At 30.2% G+C, this 20,576-nt stretch overlaps 1 protein-coding gene across 1 annotated transcript; it reads left to right on the plus strand.

The window, feature by feature from the left end:
* Positions 1 to 15,028: 15,028 nt before the first annotated feature.
* Positions 15,029 to 17,674, plus strand: LOC145618590 (uncharacterized). The gene is made up of 6 exons (XM_081673366.1): positions 15,029 to 15,170; positions 15,284 to 15,349; positions 16,048 to 16,113; positions 16,725 to 16,794; positions 16,933 to 17,128; positions 17,219 to 17,674. Exons 1-6 carry the CDS (start codon positions 15,064 to 15,066, stop codon positions 17,338 to 17,340), a joined length of 627 nt encoding a protein of 208 aa, XP_081529492.1. The 5' UTR covers positions 15,029 to 15,063; the 3' UTR covers positions 17,341 to 17,674.
* The last annotated feature ends 2,902 nt before the right edge of the window (positions 17,675 to 20,576 follow it).

Below are 20,576 nucleotides of genomic sequence, written 5' to 3' on the forward strand. Positions count from 1 at the left end.
ACTAAAAATTATGATTTTTGAAAGTAAGTATGCGTGATTAAGTAACTTACAGAGTAGGAGTATACTTTATGATCTGTTATTTCACATTTTTTGCTATTTTTGCACTAGTATAGTTACGCAACCATAGGTCAAGAAATTTCTATTGTAAATGGAATCGGGCAACAATGTTGCGTCTCTCGGCTATGGTACTACGACTCATTAAATTATAGATACGATTTTAAATAGTAAAATTTTAATATTTTTACTCCTTTATGGTTTAGGTCACGGTCTTACAAGAAAACATACCTAATTTGCTTCACATATCCTACTCTTAAAAAAAAAGAACAAAAAAAGGTTTAATGTTGTATTTACTCCATATCATTTCTATTACTACCTCCGTTACATATTAGTTGCAACTTTGGAATATTTTATCTCTCACAAATATTGCCCAAAGTTACAACTAATATGTAACGGAGGTAGTAACTATTACTAAAACAGATGTTGTTGACGTCAATATTGTCCATGTGTCGCTTTCTCAATAAAAAATTCCCACCTAAATGGAATGATGATGTCATCATTTTTTTTTTGGGTAGAGTTATCATATTTTAACAATTTTTTTTTATATTATATTGGAAGTTTCTATATTACAACTAAAACCTATCAATATATTGTAGGAAATTGAAACAATTTTAAATAGTACACTAATAAATAACCTCCTACATTGAACTATGGATTAGACAATGCTGAACAGATAATATATCATAATTTTGATGAAAATAAAAAATTTTAAAATTACAAAATATACGTACGTAATTCTTATTTATGTTCATGCATAATAGCGATTTATTTTTAAAATGTACAAATTAAAAATAGGCTTTATAAATTGTGCATCACACGGGTTCTAACTTAGTTTACTTTTCAAAACATCAAATGAATTAAGTTAATGCGGAGCAAGTTTAAACGATTTAATATACTTTTAGTGCTCTACTTTAAAATTGGCTGAACGAAAAATGTATATACAACCCAACGACGATGGATCTAGGAATTCAATATAGACTGTGCTAAAATTTAAAAACTTATACTATATCCGTTAAATGTTATGTGCAACTTTAAAATATTTTATATTTCAAAAATAATATCCCAAAATTGAACATAACATTTAACGGAGGTATTACATAAATTTATTTAACATTTGACTTCTGTGACAATGAATAAAAAAGGTACACTTATACGAGTGCAGCTTCGATTTATTACTATGTTTTGGGATCATGGGGTTGGCCATCCCTCGGATCCGTCCTTGGTACTATTTCTGTTTCATATTATTTACAATGATTTGACATAAAATATGAGTTGATCGTTGTAAATAATATCAAATAGAGGTAGTATTAAAAAAAATAGAGTCGTAGTTGTCAAACTGTCAATGATATAATCAAATAAGCATAATTAAGGGCTTGTTCGGTATAGTTTTTGGTTTTCAATTTCATATTTTTTATTTTAAAATAAAAACCAAAAACAAGAAATAAGAAAAAGATGTTTCCACTTTTCTGTTGTGAGTTTTTTGAAATTATCATAATTTTTATAAATTTAACTATTTTTTATTCATTATCAAACTCTAAAATGTGAGTTTTGTAGCATTATCTAAAGTCTGAGGCCTCTGAGCTTGACATAGGTAGCTAGTAAATTCAATATTGGTAATTTGTTGCTAATTTATCTAGTAGCGTTTAAATTATTGGGTATGCCTAGGGATGTAAGCTCAACTCAAATAAGAGTAATATATAGGCAAATTCCCAATGGTAATCCGCTACCTTTTTAGTTTCTCAACAGTAATCTTCAATTTTTCATATTAGCAAAAATATTCCCCAATTTTTAATAAGTCATTAAACATGACATTATTTAGGGCCTGTTCTCTTACGTTGAAATTCAGTTCAGTTCAGTTCAGTTCAGCTCAGTTCAGTTCAGTTCAGTTCAGCTCCTAATTTCCTTCTCTTATAAAATATTCATTTCAGTTCAATTCAGTTCAGTTGAGTTCAGTTCAGTTCAGTTCAGTTCAGCTGAGTTCAGTTCAGTTCAATTCAGTTCAGCTGAGTTCAGTCAATGAGAACAGGCCCTAAGTTAAAAAATTTATATAAAAAAAAAAAAGTTAATTCACAATAATTAAGGTTAAAGTGGCAATATATGGGTAATAAGATTGCTAACCATGGTCAAAATAGAATATTAGGGAGAAGCATATACTCTGTATCTCTTTATTTACTGTTGCCACCAAACAACTTAATTACACCGTCCATCTATCCTACAGTACTACGGAGTATCTCTGACAACATTGATACTCTATTGATCTGCGTCATAAATGAACTCTTTTTTTTTTTTTTTTACTGAAGATCGATAACGACTGGAATATAATTGAAGCTGCTCTTTTGAAGGGTTTTGTGGGGATAATTAATATCAAGCTATACTCTCATGCATCTTAGTGGGGAAACTTCAACGTCAGCTTTTGGGGTTATCCTTAAAGACATCAGACACATTTAGCCTTCTGTTTTGTAAAAACTAAAAAGGGGTAATCAGCACATTGCTTAGTTAAGGCTAGCAAAGGTTATAATGGGATGCTTGTGTGGTTGGTTATGCTTAATTATGATTTGCATTTGCTTAGCTTATGCTATTAATTGTAGTGGTTGATTTAAAATTTTAATAATCCTTAATTATACCTTTTTTTTTTTGCTTTTTTTTTTATCACGTTGAATTATGCTATTATTAATTTATTATCACGTTTATATAGATTTAGCTAACTATGCTAGTTAACCTAGGTTAGGATCATCTAACAGAAAATCCTCATTTAGATGAATGTAACTCTTTTTAACTTAGTAATGTCATTTTTAATGACTTATTAGAACTTATGGGTTATTTTTGATGATATAAAAAATTGGGGATGACCGTTGAGAAGCTTAAAAAGTAGGGGCAGGATTACCATTGGAAATTTCTCTAAGATATATTACTAGGTGTGGCTAGGGATGTAAGGTCGTCAACTTATATGAGATATAATTCCAGTGAAAATTAGAGGCAAGGTTATATTAAGAATTGTGTCACGTACCTAACAAAAATTGCCTAACAAAACCACTACTATGTAGATAGACAAGGATCGACTTCCAAGAGACTATGGTTTAACTAATTAAATAGACTCAAATAAATACTAAGCAAGTAACCAAAACAATACTAAGAATTAATAACTAAGGAACTAATTAAAGCGATTATTTCTAAGTAATATGATAAATCAAATGCTAAAAACGTCCAAGATCAAGCATCACCACGAATACAATAATGCAACAGGTGTTCTACCCTTAACATATAATTCAACTGATTCACGAGGAAAAGTAATCCCTAAACAGTACCAATGGTCTCTCCCGAATTATCAATGGCTTCTTTAATCAAATACAATCAAGTCTACTTTTGTGGAATCATGTAATTAAATTTAAGACCTTGAACACATTACTCTAACTTCCTAATCATCTATTCAACTATTCCCGTAAACTTTCAAGCTCTTGATTGATTTATTCAAACTCGCCAAAACCCAACTTCTAAAAAGGTTTTGAAAACTATAAGGTATATATTTGCATGTTTTCCTTAAGATTCTAAAAAGGTTTTGAAAAGAAAAAGTAATGAAAACTAGAAGGTTTAATGTATTGTATTACTCTAGGGGTGTAAATGAGCCGATACATTTGTGAACTACTCGGGAATAAGCTCGGTCAAAACTCGTTTATTAAGCTAACAAACAAGCTTGAACAAAAATCTCAAGCTTGTCAAATAGGTGAACAAAGCTTGAACAACATCATGTTCAACTCGGTAATGTTAATGAACAAATCGTTTAAGTCAATTTATAAGTTTTTTCACGCCCAATTAAAATTCGAAAATTTTATATATCTTTTATTCATACATCCCTACCTTATAAAAAGTGGAAGAAATCTCTTATGAATAGTGTGAAGACCATTTTAACCCTAAAAATGTTTATTTACATTTATACCCCTATTTTAATTTTGACGCCTATGACCTCCTTCCTTTCTCCTCTGTGTTTTTTTTACTGATTCATCTTCTTCTTTCAACACTTTACATTCTCAAGCCTCAATAACGTCTCTTCGTTCCATTTCCTCTCTCTATTCACATCTTTTTCCATCATATTCTCCTATCCTCTGTTGGCATAGGTTATTTTCCTATCCTATTTCGTTTTAGTTTATAATTTTATGAAATTTAATACACTACACGAAGATCTTCGTATCTATGTTTTAAGATTTGTTTAATTTTTTTTCTTTTGAATATTTTGGTTGTGATTTTGGTTAGATCTATGTGGGTATTTTATGTGGGTTTAATTTTGCAATTATAATTGTTTTTGGGTTGATTGTTTTAATCGATTTGTGATTTGGGTTAGATATGATTGGATGTGCTGGGAAAGACTACATTTGTTAGAAGGCATCTTCTTGGTGAATTTTAGAAGAAATGTGAACAAAAGTTTTGTTAATTGTTGCTACCTGATTTTAGAGGTGAATATTTTGATGATTGAGACTTGAGAGTGTATGTTTTGATTGTACAACTACTATTGGTGTCGAAGTTCATCCGATCCATTGGATTTCCATAATTTCCCCCTCCGTTAAAATTATGTATAAGAAAGATTAGCCATCATAGCGCAGCAACAGTAAAAGGAATAAGTCAATTACTAACTAAATAGCTAATATCAACACCTAAAGCATTGTACACTGATTAGATTTTACAAGCCAACTAATTAGAGTTCTTTTTTTAAAGAAAAAATTCTGGTTTCTGGTTTAGAAATCTGGAAACTTAGTTAATATAGTCTGTGATTTAACATAATCCTATTTTTTATGGAGGAGGTTGTTAGGGAACTTATAATGTGATACTTCGTGTAATACCTATATACTTGAATTTGGTTTTTTTGATAAGATTGTACTTTTTGGGGAAATTTTGTTGTTGACAATAATCCAAATAGGGAAAATATGTTAAATACACGGCCGTAGATGGGAATGAATGAATAATAAATCAATAAGTCACTTACTTTGTTTTTCAAGATGAGTTCTCATGTACAAAGTAATCTTCTTTTTATGCTACATACTTTCAGTTACTCTTCACATACTATTATTCATTTCATGTGTGATTCTTTAGGTTGCTGAGACACCACAAGTCCACAAGATAATGCTCCGGAGGTTGAGACATATGTAAAATACAAATACCCAACAATGATGAAAACTCAAGGTGGATTTAAACTGCGTGTTATGGAAGGTTAACTTACCGGCCGATTCATAGATTTGTAAAGGGTTTTGGAATTTAAGTTTGTTTATGTCTATTAATTGACATTAAGCATAATGTGTACATATTCCTTTTGATTGGATATGGAGAAATGGATAGGAATTATTGAGTTTGTGATAATTTTAAGCTTATGAAATTTTATTAACATACAAATTAAGTATATAACTTCTTTTTTTTAATGCTCATGAAAGGGCTATATAGAGTATTCTAATTTTCTGTCTATTAATTTTAACAGCTAATGGTGAAAAGAAAAGGCTCAAAAGAAAATGAGTGGGATGAAAGAATAGACAAAAGAAGAAACCACAACAGCATGCATCACTTAATGCTCTTAACAATTAGCTTCCTCTCACTTTTATAAGAGCAATTTTGATGTCAAGAACAATGTAGCAAGAAAATGTTGTAATTTAGGAACCTACTTATTATTTAATTGATTTTACACTATCGTTATGGAGCAATTTTGCAAATTACGAGGTCCAAGCGCATAACTCTCCTATAATGGCTAACTATACCGCGCGCATCGCGCGCGTGAACTCCCCTAGTATTTGTGAAAAGTACTAATTATTTCTTCATGTAAAAGCATGAAAACTCCGTCATTACCTTTTTCTTTAGAAAGCATATAAAAATCTTATATAAAATTAAATGGATGTGTTAAAACTTGAAAGAAACCATTTTTTTAATAATAAATTAAGGCTTGTTTATTTAATCAAGCCTGATTTAGACCCGTTCAAGCTCGAACTTAAACTCAAAATGCAAACAAGTACGTTCGTGAACAAAGCTCGAACAAGCCAAATTCTTAACGAGCCCAACTCGAACAAGATTTTTAAAAGCTCGTTCAAGCTCGAGATGGTTCAAACATGAATAGTTCTTATCAAGCTTTGCTCGAACAGATTATAACTCGGCTCAACCCGGATCATTTGCTGCCTTAATTACTGTAATTTGGTGTTAGTATTTAGAGATTTGTTAAAAAAATATGAAAGAGAAAAAAAAAAGTTAAGGAAGGAAAAAAAAAAAAAGAAGAAGCTGACACGTGTTCATGCTTGAAAAAAAAATGATGTCAGCGGTTGTTATTTTACTAATATTTATATATAGATAGAACCTCCTCCTTAAAAAATTGAAATTCCATAAGCCTACTCACATTAGGCAATAAACAAACGGCCATCTTCCGTAACTTGTGAACCGGTGCGTCTTAGAACACAAATTTCGTACACAAAACCATTACATGGCCTAGATTGAGAGTATAATGTCCCGAGACTAAGCATGCTTATCAAAATTGACCAAATTCTCTTCAAACACTTCTTCATCTCAAACCAAAAAACTTAAGCAATTCTAAAAAAAATAAAATTACATCAAGAATTTCTAAACTTAAGCAATTCGTGGTGATGCGAATAATGGAGTGAATTCTAATATCAAGTGGGAGAAGATTTGGCACCTTCAATTCGGGCCCCTCAAAGAATCAAATTTTTATTGTGGTTGGCTTGTGGTAATAAGCTTATGACCAATACAAATAGATTCTTGAGGCACTTAACTACGGATTCACAATGTTATGTCTGCGGATTTGTAGAAGAGAATGTCAATCACATTCTGAAGGAGTGTTGTAGAAAAATAAAAATGTCTTTTCGAAACCAAACCCGATGATGAACAACCTTTTACCGTCATTATTGGTTGGATTGAGTATCTATTCAACATATTTCATAAACCAACCTAATTCTTAGCCCATTTCCCCACACCATAACTTACTTTTCACTTTTCGTATCCACATCACAAAATCGAGCTCAGCTGATTTTGTGGCCCTACAATTTTGATCCAAATGTAATTTGGTTGGATAGGTCTTTCAATAAGCTTTCCAACGGTATATCAGAAGCCCAATTCCGATTTGAAACTAAGAAGATATGAGCAAAACACTAAACTTGACCCAAAACCGACACCCTTTCACTGAAACGTCAATATCTTAAAATCTACAAATGATTTTGACCTGATTCTAATTGGGTTAGAAATTAGACTTGATAAGCTTTCCAACGATTTATTATATGCCTTATTGTGGATTACTGATCAAAAGTTATCATAGTTTTAAAAACGGGTAAAACCTGGAATTACCGCGCAACAACTAAATTGCCGCGTCGCGACAATTGCTGACGTGTCACGGTGCCTGGTATCGTGACACGGTATTTTGAACCATGTCGCGGTATGAACCTGGACGCATTTTTAGGAAAACTGTACACCGCGACACGGTGTGCTATACCGTGCCACGGTGAACTAGTGTCGTGGCATGGTATATGGTGGACTAGTGTCGTTTCACGATAAACATACCGTGACGCTGGATTTTTTTACGTACTCTCCGCGTACAGCTCTTCACGTGCTTTATTAGTTTAGTTGTATTTAGGGCAAAACTTTATGCCGCGCCCCGGTAGATAATGCAATGATACGGTGCCCTGTGACCGTGTCACGACGCCCAAATTAGGATTTATCCGCAGCTCTAGGGTTCCGTGCATCCCCATATTCATTTCCTCTACAAATACCCCCTCCTCTTTGCAGTTCGGGACACCAAAAATATTCTCTCTTCCTCTCTTCTACACAAAAAATTTAGTAGTTCTTTCTTCTCTCTTCTATGCTCTAGCCTAAACACTAGCCTACCCTATTCTTTCATAATACCTCCCTTAAGTACTCCAATGAGTCCGTACTTTACCTAAGGTTATGTCCTTAAACCACGGCGTGAAAGGTAGAATTGTTTTAGGGTTTAGCCCCAAATCAACTCTATTTAATTTAATTATATTATTACTTTATTAAATTTCCTTGAAGTTACTAACGCGTTTATTGTTTTTATAGTTGCAAGCAAGCAAAATCAAAGTAAGGAATCATAAACCTTTTAAATATATTATTTTTCTAACGATTTTTATATTGTTGGATTATTATTAAATTGCTTCCAATATTAATGTTTATTCTATTGTTATTATGATTACCATATTGCATGATAAATGGAATATGTAATTGAAAATCACGCCTAATAAGATAACTTAGTCGACCGGTTTAGGTTCCGTTTTAATCTTGTTGTTAATTAAAGTGATCACAATATTTTAGAATTATATGTTGCATTAATATTTAACCAATTTAGCCTAATAATAGTTTGGAGCAAATTAAATCTTTGTTTGCATGTCTTTGAGATTGCAGGAATGCTTTTCACAAAAAGAATCGAGTAGAGGCCAATACGGGCGAATGTGACTCCATGACTCACTTCGTACCATCATCCCCGATCCTCCTTTTGTGATTCCGAATCATATGGAGTTAGTAATCTCATGGATTATGAATGGGGTGTAACCTTCACGGGTCAATCGTTGTTGTATATCGTTGTTTCTTATTCGTGGTTGCCTTAAATGATCCGTGAACGGTTTACAAGTTCCTTAAAAAACTTGTTGGCGGCTACGCTATACCTACTTTAATTTCCTTGTCCCTAATCGTTGTCCCTAGTCTTTTATGTCAATTCTTACTTCCTAAGAGTGCCAAGCATATTCACACATGCTTAACGCAGGCGCACTTTAAGCGACGCCTACAAGTGTCTTGCCGCAATTTTAGTATGGATAAAGATGGGAATTGATATTGATTCTTCTAAGAAAAACTCTTTGTTCCAGAATTGTTTGCTAGAGAATCTAAGCACGCAGACTAAGCAAGGATATGAAGATTGGTAGCTGATCTTTGCTACCACCTATTGGTGGCTATGGAGATGGAGAAATGAGCGTAGCTTTGAGAGTCAAGCTGTTGTTCCAGTCGACCAATTGAGCTTTATCATGGCAAGAGTTGGAGATATTCAAAGAGCCTACACAGATAATTTGATGAGTAAGGAACAAAGGAAGCGCAAAAGGGTTGATATCCCTATTCGATGGTCTTTTCCTCGAGAAAATTGGGTGCGTTTAAACACAGATGGGGCTTCGAAGGGTAATCCTAGTCCAGCTGGAGCAGGGGGAGTTATTCGCGGACACAGGGTGAGCTACATGATTTGTTTTCCATGATTTGTGGGGTATGTTCTTGCATGAAAGTAGAATTGTTGACTGTGCTTCGAGGGCTAGCTATAGCATGGAATGGTGCGCACTGAAGAGCTAGTTCAAATTACAGTTGTAATACCCCGTATTTTTGAAACGTATTTTCTAATTAATTAGTATTCTCTTAAAAGGGTATTTTAGTAATTTATTTTACTATTTGAATTTTGGAGCCAAAATGATAATTGAATCTCGATGCTAAAAGTATTTTGAGCTACTAAAGTGGTATTTTGAATCTAGCAAAATTATTTCCTAAATACTACTAAAGTGGTCAGAAATTTTGAGCTATAGAAGCTCAAAATTTCGGCCATCGGGTTGATTTTTGGGTGACTTATTTTGGTAAATTGTATTTTTAATTATCTATTTTAAATCTATTATTTTCCTTAATTTTTATTTCCCATCTACTAAATTTTTTATCATCTTATTTCCCTACCTTATGTCATCCTTGATTATTCCCCAAGTAAACCTCTTTTACCATTTTATATTTCATGACAACACACTTTCCTTAAATTAATTATTCTTAATCACCTTAATATCAAAACTTTCCATACTTCTTTATTCTCTTCTCCAAGTAATTTCTTAATTATTTTTACCATATTTCTTCCTACATTCTCCTACCATAATTCTCTCATTCATGAACCTATAAATACCCTTTCATACCTCTCATATTCTTCACACCAAAACCCAATTCTCTTCTTCTCTCTTCTTCTTCTTTTCCCTAAATCTTTTTATACTTTTCTTCTCCTCTTTTTACACAAATCAGCCTGTGTATCTTTGAAGCCACTTTTCGGGCACTTCTGGTCAGGTTTTAGGGTATTGATGTTTCCCGGAAGATTTTTTCTCTCGAAAAATCCTTGAGGTTAGGCTCAAGAATCACCTGATTCAAAGTTATAGTAAAGAAGTTATGGCCTCTCTAAGTTCCTCCTATTCTTTCTAACGAAAATTCAATTCTATTTAATCCTATTCCTTTACCTTTTTCGTGGTTAGTTTTCTAAAAAAACAAATACCTATTTCAAAGCTACAATTTTATATTAAATTATAATTTTAAAAGAGTGTTACAGTCCATGCACAATAGATTTGAGTTTATGTTGTGATAACCTTGTGGTCATGTTATTTGCAAGGTGTATTCGTGATTGAACTTTGAAAGTGTGAAGTGTTGATTGATAATTCAGAATCAAGGTATGTTTAGGTGGCTAGATACCTTTGAAAGTGATTGATTTGAATAACATATTTTATATGATTTGATTGGTAATTGAATTAAATTGACTTGAATTATGATTAATGAAATAAATTATGTTTAGAGGTATTGATTTTAATTTTTGTTTTAATAAAAGTATTTTGAATGATTGATTTTTAAATCATGTTTTGAATGGTTTGAATTACTTATCATGTTTAAATAAAGGAACTGATTTAAAAGGTTTGTTGCATTAATTAAAAGGTTTTTCAAGGAAGAGTTATTGATTTTGAAAAGTTATTAATATGAGATTTTATTTTCAAGTACTTATTTAAAAAAATTGATTTTGAAAATATGTGGAATTAATTATAAATATGTTTGAATTATATTGGAATTATTGGATATTAAAAGGATTTATTGAATCATTAAATTATTATTATTAAAGCATTACAACTGTTTTGGTAATCCTACTATGCGGATCTGGTCTGATAAGGCCTTAGACTTTGTATGACCGGGTCTTTCCTCAAGAATAGCCTTGTAATATAAGGAGACTAGCTTGGGGTTGTGCACACTTGGGTGAGAAATTGGATATTTAAAGGAATTTGTTTTATTAATTATTTTGAATATTGAATAAGTGGAATTAGTTTTGGTATAATGAGTTGGAATAAGTTAGTGGATTAATTATTGGAATTGGTTTAGAAAGCATGTTTGCAAATAAATTGAGTTTACATTATCTTGCACTTGTCGTACTTAGCATATTTTGCTAATCCGTATTTTTTATTTGTTTTTGTTTGTCCTTTTTACCGTAATGGTAAGCAGTGTTGACTATATTCAGGTGGAGTCATGAATGAGCATATGGGAGTCCCGGGAATTGCTTCACCTAGCTAGTTTAGGAATTTTGGTTTTGTCTTTATTTTGAGTACTCATAACAATGTTACTATTTTTATAAGTATTATTCCCTCCGTTTTTTTTATTTGCATCACTTGTAGATGCGCGGAGTTTTAGGATCGGAGATGAATTAATAATGTGAGTTGATGAATAATTTAATATGGTAAAAATAATATAGGGACCATGAAAGTGAAAATATGTGAGAGTGTAGTGGGGACCATGAGAGAGAGAAATGATAAATTAATTTGAGTGGGATTTAAAGTAAGAATATAGTGTAAAGTTACTATACATAGAACATAGAAGTGATGCAAATAAAAAAAACACCCATAAAAAGAAAGTGATGCAAATAAAAAAATAAGACGGATGGAGTAATAAAAGAAAGTTGAGTTTCCGCTGCAAGTTTTATTATCGAGTTAAGTATTTTGAGTAGCCTTGCGTAATCACGCGGCGGTAATACGCCCAAGCCTATCTATGCGGTATGATTATCTGTATTATACTAATATTTCCGTAGAGGGAGATTTGGGGTGTTATAATAGTAAACTCTGAGACAATTGTTTGCATGTTGGTTGATCCAGCTCCAACCAAATCTCCTTTCTATCATCTCATTCGCTAGACGTGATTGGGATATTACAATAAGCTATTGCTTTAGGGAGGCCAACATGGTGGCTAATTGGCTGGCGAACTATGGAGCAATGTCGGTGTAAAAGCTGATTATCTTTAAGACTGCCCAATGGACCTTCGAAGCGTTTTATTGGAGTACCTACGGGGTGCATGTGACGAGGATGAGGATGGTTCCTGATGGTACTTGAGTTAGCTTCGAGCAAGAATAAAGAGATAAGTAATAATTGTAGAACTTGGTTTGAAAGGGTCTATAATGAATTCAAGTTGTAGAACTTTCTGTTTTATAAGTAATAATTACATACGAATATATGAAATATACTACAGTAAAAAAAATTTCTACTTATAAGTAATAATTACATACGGAGTGTGAAATATACTACAGTAGAAGATTTGATTTAGCTTTCCAAAAAAACAAATATTGACAACTAATAAGTTAAGTAAAAAAATTAAAAATAATATTCTTAACATACAAGTAATTTGTGACATGTGGATGTGGACAGTTTTTTTAAGGAATGAAAGACATATTATAAATTATTTACATTTGTTACAAAAAAAAAAAATTATATATTTATTTCTTAATTTTTTTTAACCAGTAATAGAAGCTACGGGCTTAAATAAGAAAATGTGAATATTAAATCAACAAATAATATTTTCATCATTTTTTAATTTTTTTTCATGTTTTTAAAATCAATTATTCAAAAGTACCGTCCATGGCACGGGAACTAACCTAGTTATCAATAACTATATACTAAAAGACACACCAGCCATGACACGTGTCATCTCCTGGTGTGTCCATAGTATATTTTTTTTTAAAAAAAAATAAAAATTTATTTAAGGAAACAAATAAAATGACAAAGATACAATAATGACAAAGATACAATAATGACAAAGATATGAATATATATTCCCACCATCAATTATCTCACAGAATTAAGGAAACAATAATAATCACCAAGAAAATATTTACTAAATATACCATGATTATCCTAACATATATACAGTGATATATAATTATGCAATTTTTCCCTTAAAAAAAATCTTTGATTTAACAAAAGGAAAATTCAATTTTAAATATGCAGACTTAAGAAGGATATTCTTCAATAAAAGACTTAACAAAGATTAAAATAATAATAATAATAACAATGATAATAATAATAATAATAACAATGATAATAATAATAATAATAATAATAATAATAATAATAATAAAAGGTCAATAGACACACTAGCAATGACACATGTCTATTTCTGGTGTGTCATTAATATATTATTTTTTAATAATTAATTATTACAAAGTATAGTTTATTTAAGGAAATTATTTTTTAAAAAAAGTTTATTTTTGTCAACTATATAAAATGAGCAATAATATTTACCCTTCTTATTCAATTGTGTTCAAGATATTTTAAACAATTTTAATATGTTATGCTATAAAGGTAATTAAAATAACTAACCTATTATATACTAAAAGACACACCAGCAATGACACATGTCATCTTTTAGTGTGTCTTTAATGTATTTTTTTTATAAAATAAATTTTGAAAAAAATGATAGAGAATATACGTAAACTTTTATCTTCCAAAATTTAGGAAAACAATCGTGCAATAACATATTTACCAACTTAGATATCTAATCATATCTTTATATTTCTATATAATTAATTGCTTTCCCTTAAAAAAAAAATATAAGTAATTGCTTTTTAATGTATATAATTATTATTTATACAAAAAAAAAAAAAAAATCATGAATATAATCTTTCAACCTAACATAATTAGCGAATGAAAATTTTTTAAAATGTGAAATCTATTAACTTTACTAAAACAAAATATTGCTGACATCATCAATCCTTAAACTATCCTACGTGTCATTCTCAAATTAAAATTTTCCCTCCAATTCTATGTATGATGTCATAAATTATTAATGATATTTTAACCTACGCTTCTGACTTTAATGTATAATAAAAAGTGTCTATATAAAATTAAATTAACCAAGTTTCTCTCCTAAATTATAGTTTCACATGCCTACTTTGTTTAATGTTTTATCGTGATTTCAATTGTTTTTACTTTCTATAAATGTAAATTATTTTAACATCTAGTTCTAATTTTTCATATACAATATAATGCAACAAAACATAAATTACAACAAATATTAATTCCAATCGTGCATCGCACGGGGATAACCTAGTAAATATTATAAAACAGAAAGTTCTACAACTTGAATTCATTATAGACCCTTTCAAACCAAATTCAAATATTCAAAAAACCGTTATGTTAGTACTATACGTCCACACAACCAACCACCTAATCACTCAAAATTGATCCTTTAATCCGAATTATCTCATAAGATAAATCGGGTAAAAAAAAAAATTTAAAAAAAAAAAAAAAAAAACAAATACTCAATAATGTTAGCAATAACCAAATAGTCAAAATACTCATAGATTAAATGCGAAACTGCAAAAGCAACCAAGGACAGCAAAGTCACCGACTTGGTAAATTGATTTACTCGTACTTGGTAAATCTGGAGATTCGGCAATTGATGTACTGTACTTGTTGATGTGGACATTGATATATTTACTTGAAGCTTTAACCTAGGGGTTGGGAGCTGGTGCAAAGGTTTATAATTAATTAAAGTTTAAAAGCTACTAATTATAGCTTAGACGAATAATGATGTCATTCAAAGATTAAATAGGTTGATTAAGGAAAAAGGTACTGAGTAGTAGTTGTTACAATTAATAAGTTTTAGTGATGATAATTAACAACTTTTTTTATAGGATTAGTAATTCATAAAAGCCCCTTTAGCCTTTTGAGATAGTAATTTACATATTTTCCTTTATGATTCTTCAAAAAAAAAAAAAAAAAAAAAAAAATCACAAATTTACAATGTTTCCTTAATTGAGTTAGTTGAGTTATTTTTTATTTTTTAATTTTATTAAAAAAAGGAAAGTTTAGGAGGAGTAATTTAGGAAAGTGAAATTTATCACCACCCCTTTTCACTTTATATACTGTTGTCATGTGTCTATCACCACCAAAAACAAAAAACAAACCTTGTGAAAAAAAAAAAAAAAACTTGTTCATGGAGAGTGAGGGGAGCAGGGGAACAAAGCAGAAGAAGATGAAGGGCAAGGCAAAGAGTGTGAAGACGAACAATGACAGTGACAGTGACAGTGACATGGATCTATGGTTAACTTTTCTTTTCCGATATTTATTTTATTTTATTTTTTCTGATAAATTTTTAGAGTGGTTTGTTTTGTTGAAATAATTTTGCTAATTTAAAAATTGTTATTTTAATTTAGGGATGAAATTGATCTTCCAGGGTATCAACTTTCTGTTCAACCCCGTTCTTCTCCATCTTCTGCAAGGTGAGTCCTTCAAATTTTGGATCATAACAAATCAAATTATGCCGCATTCTTTCTCTGATAAAGGGTACTTTGTATTGTATTAACCATAATTCAATATATTGATTGGTGAAATTATAATTGAGGGAATGTTTGATGTCCAAGGGAAAATTTAAACTGTATTCCTGAAGATCACCAGATTCACCAACACTATTCCACCAGCAAGAACAACTGAGGATTTTTTTTTTTTAATTTATTTATTTATTTATTTATTTTTAGGGAAGAATAACTGAGGATTTGAGGGAATATATATCATTAAAAATTTGAGTCAGTCGGTAGTTTTTTTTTTTTTTTTTTTGGATAACCAGTCGGTAGCTTTTACTAATTACGTGTTTTGTTTAATAAATCAAGAATAAAACCTCGCCAAACTTAAAGGGAAAGAATTAATAGTACGCAAAATCTAAAGTTTTATTTATTTTCTTTTTTTTAAAAAAAAATCTAAAGTTTTATTTCTCAAATAATATCTTTACCATAAATAATCTTTAAAATAGTTTACCTAATATATTCACATATATTTTTTATTATTATATTTCGTATTATTAATAAATCCGAAATTCTGAATAATGATTTGGGGAATATTTACTTAATCCTTGTTCTTTTCTTTTGATATATGACTATAATTTTTATTGGTTGTTAATTTTTGGAGTCTTTGGTACTTTCAGATGGACACGCAAAGGCGCTTCTAATGCTCCTTTATTGAAGCCACATCGTTCTAAGGAAGCCAAAGTGTGAGTTTTTTCTTCTATCAATTTAATTTCTTATTATTTTATTACTTGTTATGTTACTATTACTTGCATAATATTATTTTTCACTTGGCAAACAGTCCGATTTTAATGATAGTTTTTTTTAGTGATCAAAACATTTTCATGAGAGAAGAAATTAGTACTCCGTAATACTCTTACTCTATGTACCCCATTAGAAAATGGAAGCGTGTCTAGAATTTCAAACTACACTAAAAAAATAAATAAATAAATAAAAATTCAATGTACCTATTAACTTAAAATTCAAACTAAATTTAAGCTAATAATAGCACATCTAGTTAACAGATAATCATAGTAACAAACTAACAATGACTACAACTCTACAAGTCTAGAATGTGTTGTGTACTTGTGTTATTGCATACGAAGTACGAGTATAAAATAACCATTAAATTTTAACTAATTTAATAGCACAGTAGTACAGTACATTTAGCTAACCTTAGCATTGAAGATGCATGTAACATGTTCACGTAAGATGGTTCCAACATATGATTTTATTTTGGGAGAAAAAAGTTACTTGCTTTTTATTTAATTCATTATCGATTTCATTAAATCTTTTTTTTTTCCTTTCCCAAAACCAGTACTACAGGAACACCAACTGATGACAATAACTTTGTTAACTTATGTTTGGCATATTACAAAGAAAAGAAGGTATAGTCTCATTTATTTTATTGAAGTATTTTCCTCTCTTATTTATTCCTCTATTTTATAGTGTACAATACTGATTTATAACTAAGTAATAATCTGTTTTAATTGGAATTCTTTTTGTTTTGCTCCAAATAATATTAGGGCCTTGATTATGAGTTAGTCCATATTGTTGGACAAACCGTTATTAACAAATCAGTTGGTTGGGGTACTCACATCAACTTTTTTGGTCGGCTCAAGGGAACTAATTCCTCTCCAGAATTCTTTTTTGGTGATATAAAATACGCACCAAATGAAGTTTTACACTTATGTAAACTAACTCCACCGCCCTATAATTTTGGTATGTTATTCAAATAGTTTCGTTCTTTTAACTATACGCTGTATCTTTCTTTCAAACCTTTTTCTAATATTTTGTGTATTTTATTTATAGGCGAAACTCATCCTCCGGATGTTTTTATCTTTCACTGTCCGCATGTTGAGTGCTTGCAATGTGATGCGTTTCGCAGCTATTTCTACCATGACGACAGTGAAGAAGATGTAATCGATATGTAAATATGTACTTAATTAATGTTGTAGACTTATTATTATTGCAAGAATTAGGACGATGATCACTTAATTTGGCAATATAAACATGTTATGTATTGAATCGTAGGACAATTTTACAATGGATACAAATATATTTGTAGCTATTGTAATTATTATTAAATCTAGACCATTTATGTGTCACTATAAATTTCATGTCTTTGTTATAAGCTGAGTTTTTTTTTATTTTTTATTTTATTTTTTTAGAAAAAGTACTCCGTAGTAAAACTGTGGGTTTCTCTTTCTTTAAATCTCACAATTGCAATATCAACTCCCTTCTTCTCTAGACTCTCAGAGGGCATTTGGGAAGTGGGAATGGGAATTTGAGGATTAAAGGGTTGGGAATCAGATTGAGATTTAAAATATTGACTTGTTTAGGGTGTGAAGGGAATTGATTGGGAATAAGTAGCAAATTTACAATAACACCCTTACTAATATTACTGTATAAACTTATGCTTTCATTAATGGTAAAATGGTCTTTTTCTATATATTCCCAATCCCTATCTCTATTACTTGCTCCCCCCAAGTAATAAAATCATGGGAATACACCAATTTTATTCTCATTCCCAATCCCACCTACAATTCCCCTTCCTACAAAACAAACAAAGCAATACACACTTACACCTCCTCAATTCTCATTCCCAAGCCCCAATTCCCACTTACCAAACACCCCCTCAAATCTTCATAAATATACTCCAAATTGTAGAACTTGTTGCCAAAATCCCGTCAATCATCATCTCCTCTGCACCTTTCTTCCTTTTATTTTGGAGAATCGGTTACGGAGTACATATCAATTGAGAATTAGTTTTATTGTTGTTCTTTTTAATGCTAAAGGCAGTTTTTATTAGATTAATTTTGCTTTGAAAAAAAAAATAAAAGAAATCATAGTCATACAGATGAATTGATAAGATCTCCTCTTTTATGTAGCCATTGAATACTCTTCCTTAAATCGTAATGATATGTTATGAAAAGTTAAGCATTTATCAAAATGGCTATTTATAAATTTTAATTTCAAAATTAGTTATACTATTAACAAAATATTGACGTGGAAGGAATATTTTTTCTTCTTCGACTAGGTTAGTCCCGTGCAATGCACGGTTTTATCAAAATATATAACGATGAATATATAATCTTTAGTTATATTGAGAACAATCAACTTTTTCTGTTTATTTAGGAACCAAAAAAAATAAAAAATTGGCTGATTTCCTATGATTAGCAAATTTGTACAATTATACAATAGTATGTAGAAGCATCTACTCTGTATTTGATTTTTTTTTTTTTTAAAACAGTTGTAGTCAATATTTATAATCTAACTTTCAAATTTCAAAGCAATTTAAGGAAGTAGCTTAGCTTTAAAATAAAAAAATAAAAAAATAGCGATGATGTCATCAATGCATTTAGGCGGGAAAAAATTTCATAAAAAAGTGACACGTATACAGCTTTGAAGAAGGATGATGTCAGTGGTTTCTATTTTAGTTATAGTTAGTTGTAGATGTGACCATGTGAACCGGTTTGGTTTGGTTTGATTTTTTTTTTTTTTTTTTTTTTTTTGTTGGTTTAATTTTTGGTTTATGCCAAATTTTGATAGAATAGGTTATTCTTACTATATTTACACCCTGAAAAGGAACCAAACGAGGAATTGTAATTGCAGTTGTCTTTCTTAATTGCAAAATGTAATAACAAATTAACAATATTGCATTCCTTGAAGAAATACAAATAATTGGTATAGTGGTATCTCATGCAGCCAAAGGTCGAGGCTTTATGCATATAAGGGCAGTTTATAACTTGTTTGGCTTATAAAAAATGATTAGAAGAAACAAAAGCGTGATACTTTGTATATAATTTCTTTTAGTAGTTGAGCTTGGAACAACCTCACTGACTTGTTTTCTAGTTTATTGGAAGCTATTAAGTTACTGTGTTTATATATACTACTTAGGGCCGTCTCCGACAATTTGGTGGCCCTGTTCTAACTTTTAAAATTGGGCCCTTCAATTTTGGAGGACTATTTTAAAAGGTTAAAAATATTATTTTTATAAAATGGCTTTTTTTTTCGAGTACAGTACTACAAATTATTATAGAGCTTAAATATTCATAGTAATAAGTTTAATAGCAATTCAATAAAACAACAAACAAAAACTTTTTATTTAAAAAGTGTCATCCTTTTAATATTTTTTGAAGCAAAATCCACAATTATATCTTCATAATCAATGATGAATTTTTAGATTTTAGTTTGAAAATGATGGTCTTTTACGAGGAAGAAGGTCAATTTGTAAGGTTATAATCTTAATTTTTTTAAATTATGGGGCCCTGATTTGGGGGGGGGGGGGGGGAGGGGAGGGGGGCCTGTTTCGTGTGTGAGAAAAAGTATGCTAAAGACGGCCCTGATACTACTAACATATGATTAATATGCTATATATTGTTGATGAATATGAATATTATTGAAGTGGTTACTGTTTCGACAATTGGTAAGAGTGAATGTAATATCTAATGTAACAATACAAATTCTTAAATAGACCTGGTTCACACTAATTTATTGTGGACCGCTGACATTAGAGAAACTAGGGTTGTTTTATTAATACAAAAAAAAGTCACTATAATAAAATAAAGGTCACTATGTTAAAAATAAAAGTCATTTTGGTAATATATAGGCTATAAGAGGTTAATTTTTTTAATAATATATTTTATAAGATCAATATTAATAATAAAGGTCACTATGTTAAAATAAGGGTCATAACGTCGTACTTCAAGTTCACAATTGTATTAAACATTATGCAACTTTTAATAAAGGTTACTATGTTAAAAATAAGGTTACTATGTTAAAAATAAAGGTCACTATGTTCAATATAATGTCAGTTGCGTGTGTAATATAACCTCGGGTCCATAATAATATTATTGTGAACCAGGTCCACGCAATTATTTCTGTTTTATAACACAGTAGTACAGTACATTTAGCTAACCTTAGATAGTACTTGTAATCTTGTAAGTATTATATCTTGAACATTGAAGATGCATGTACCATGTTACACGTGAGATGGTTCCAAACTTCCAACATATGATTTTATTTAATTTTGGAAAAATAAAAACAAATTCCTTGATTTTTATTTTAATTCATTATTGATTTCATTAAACCTTTTTTTTTTTTTTCAAACCAGTAATACAGGAACACCAACTGATGACAATAACTTTGTTGACTTATGTTTGGCATA

The sequence above is a fragment of the Chenopodium album genome, chromosome 26, assembly GCF_948465745.1.
Source record: "Chenopodium album chromosome 26, dcCheAlbu1.1, whole genome shotgun sequence".
NCBI lineage: Eukaryota > Viridiplantae > Streptophyta > Magnoliopsida > Caryophyllales > Amaranthaceae > Chenopodium > Chenopodium album.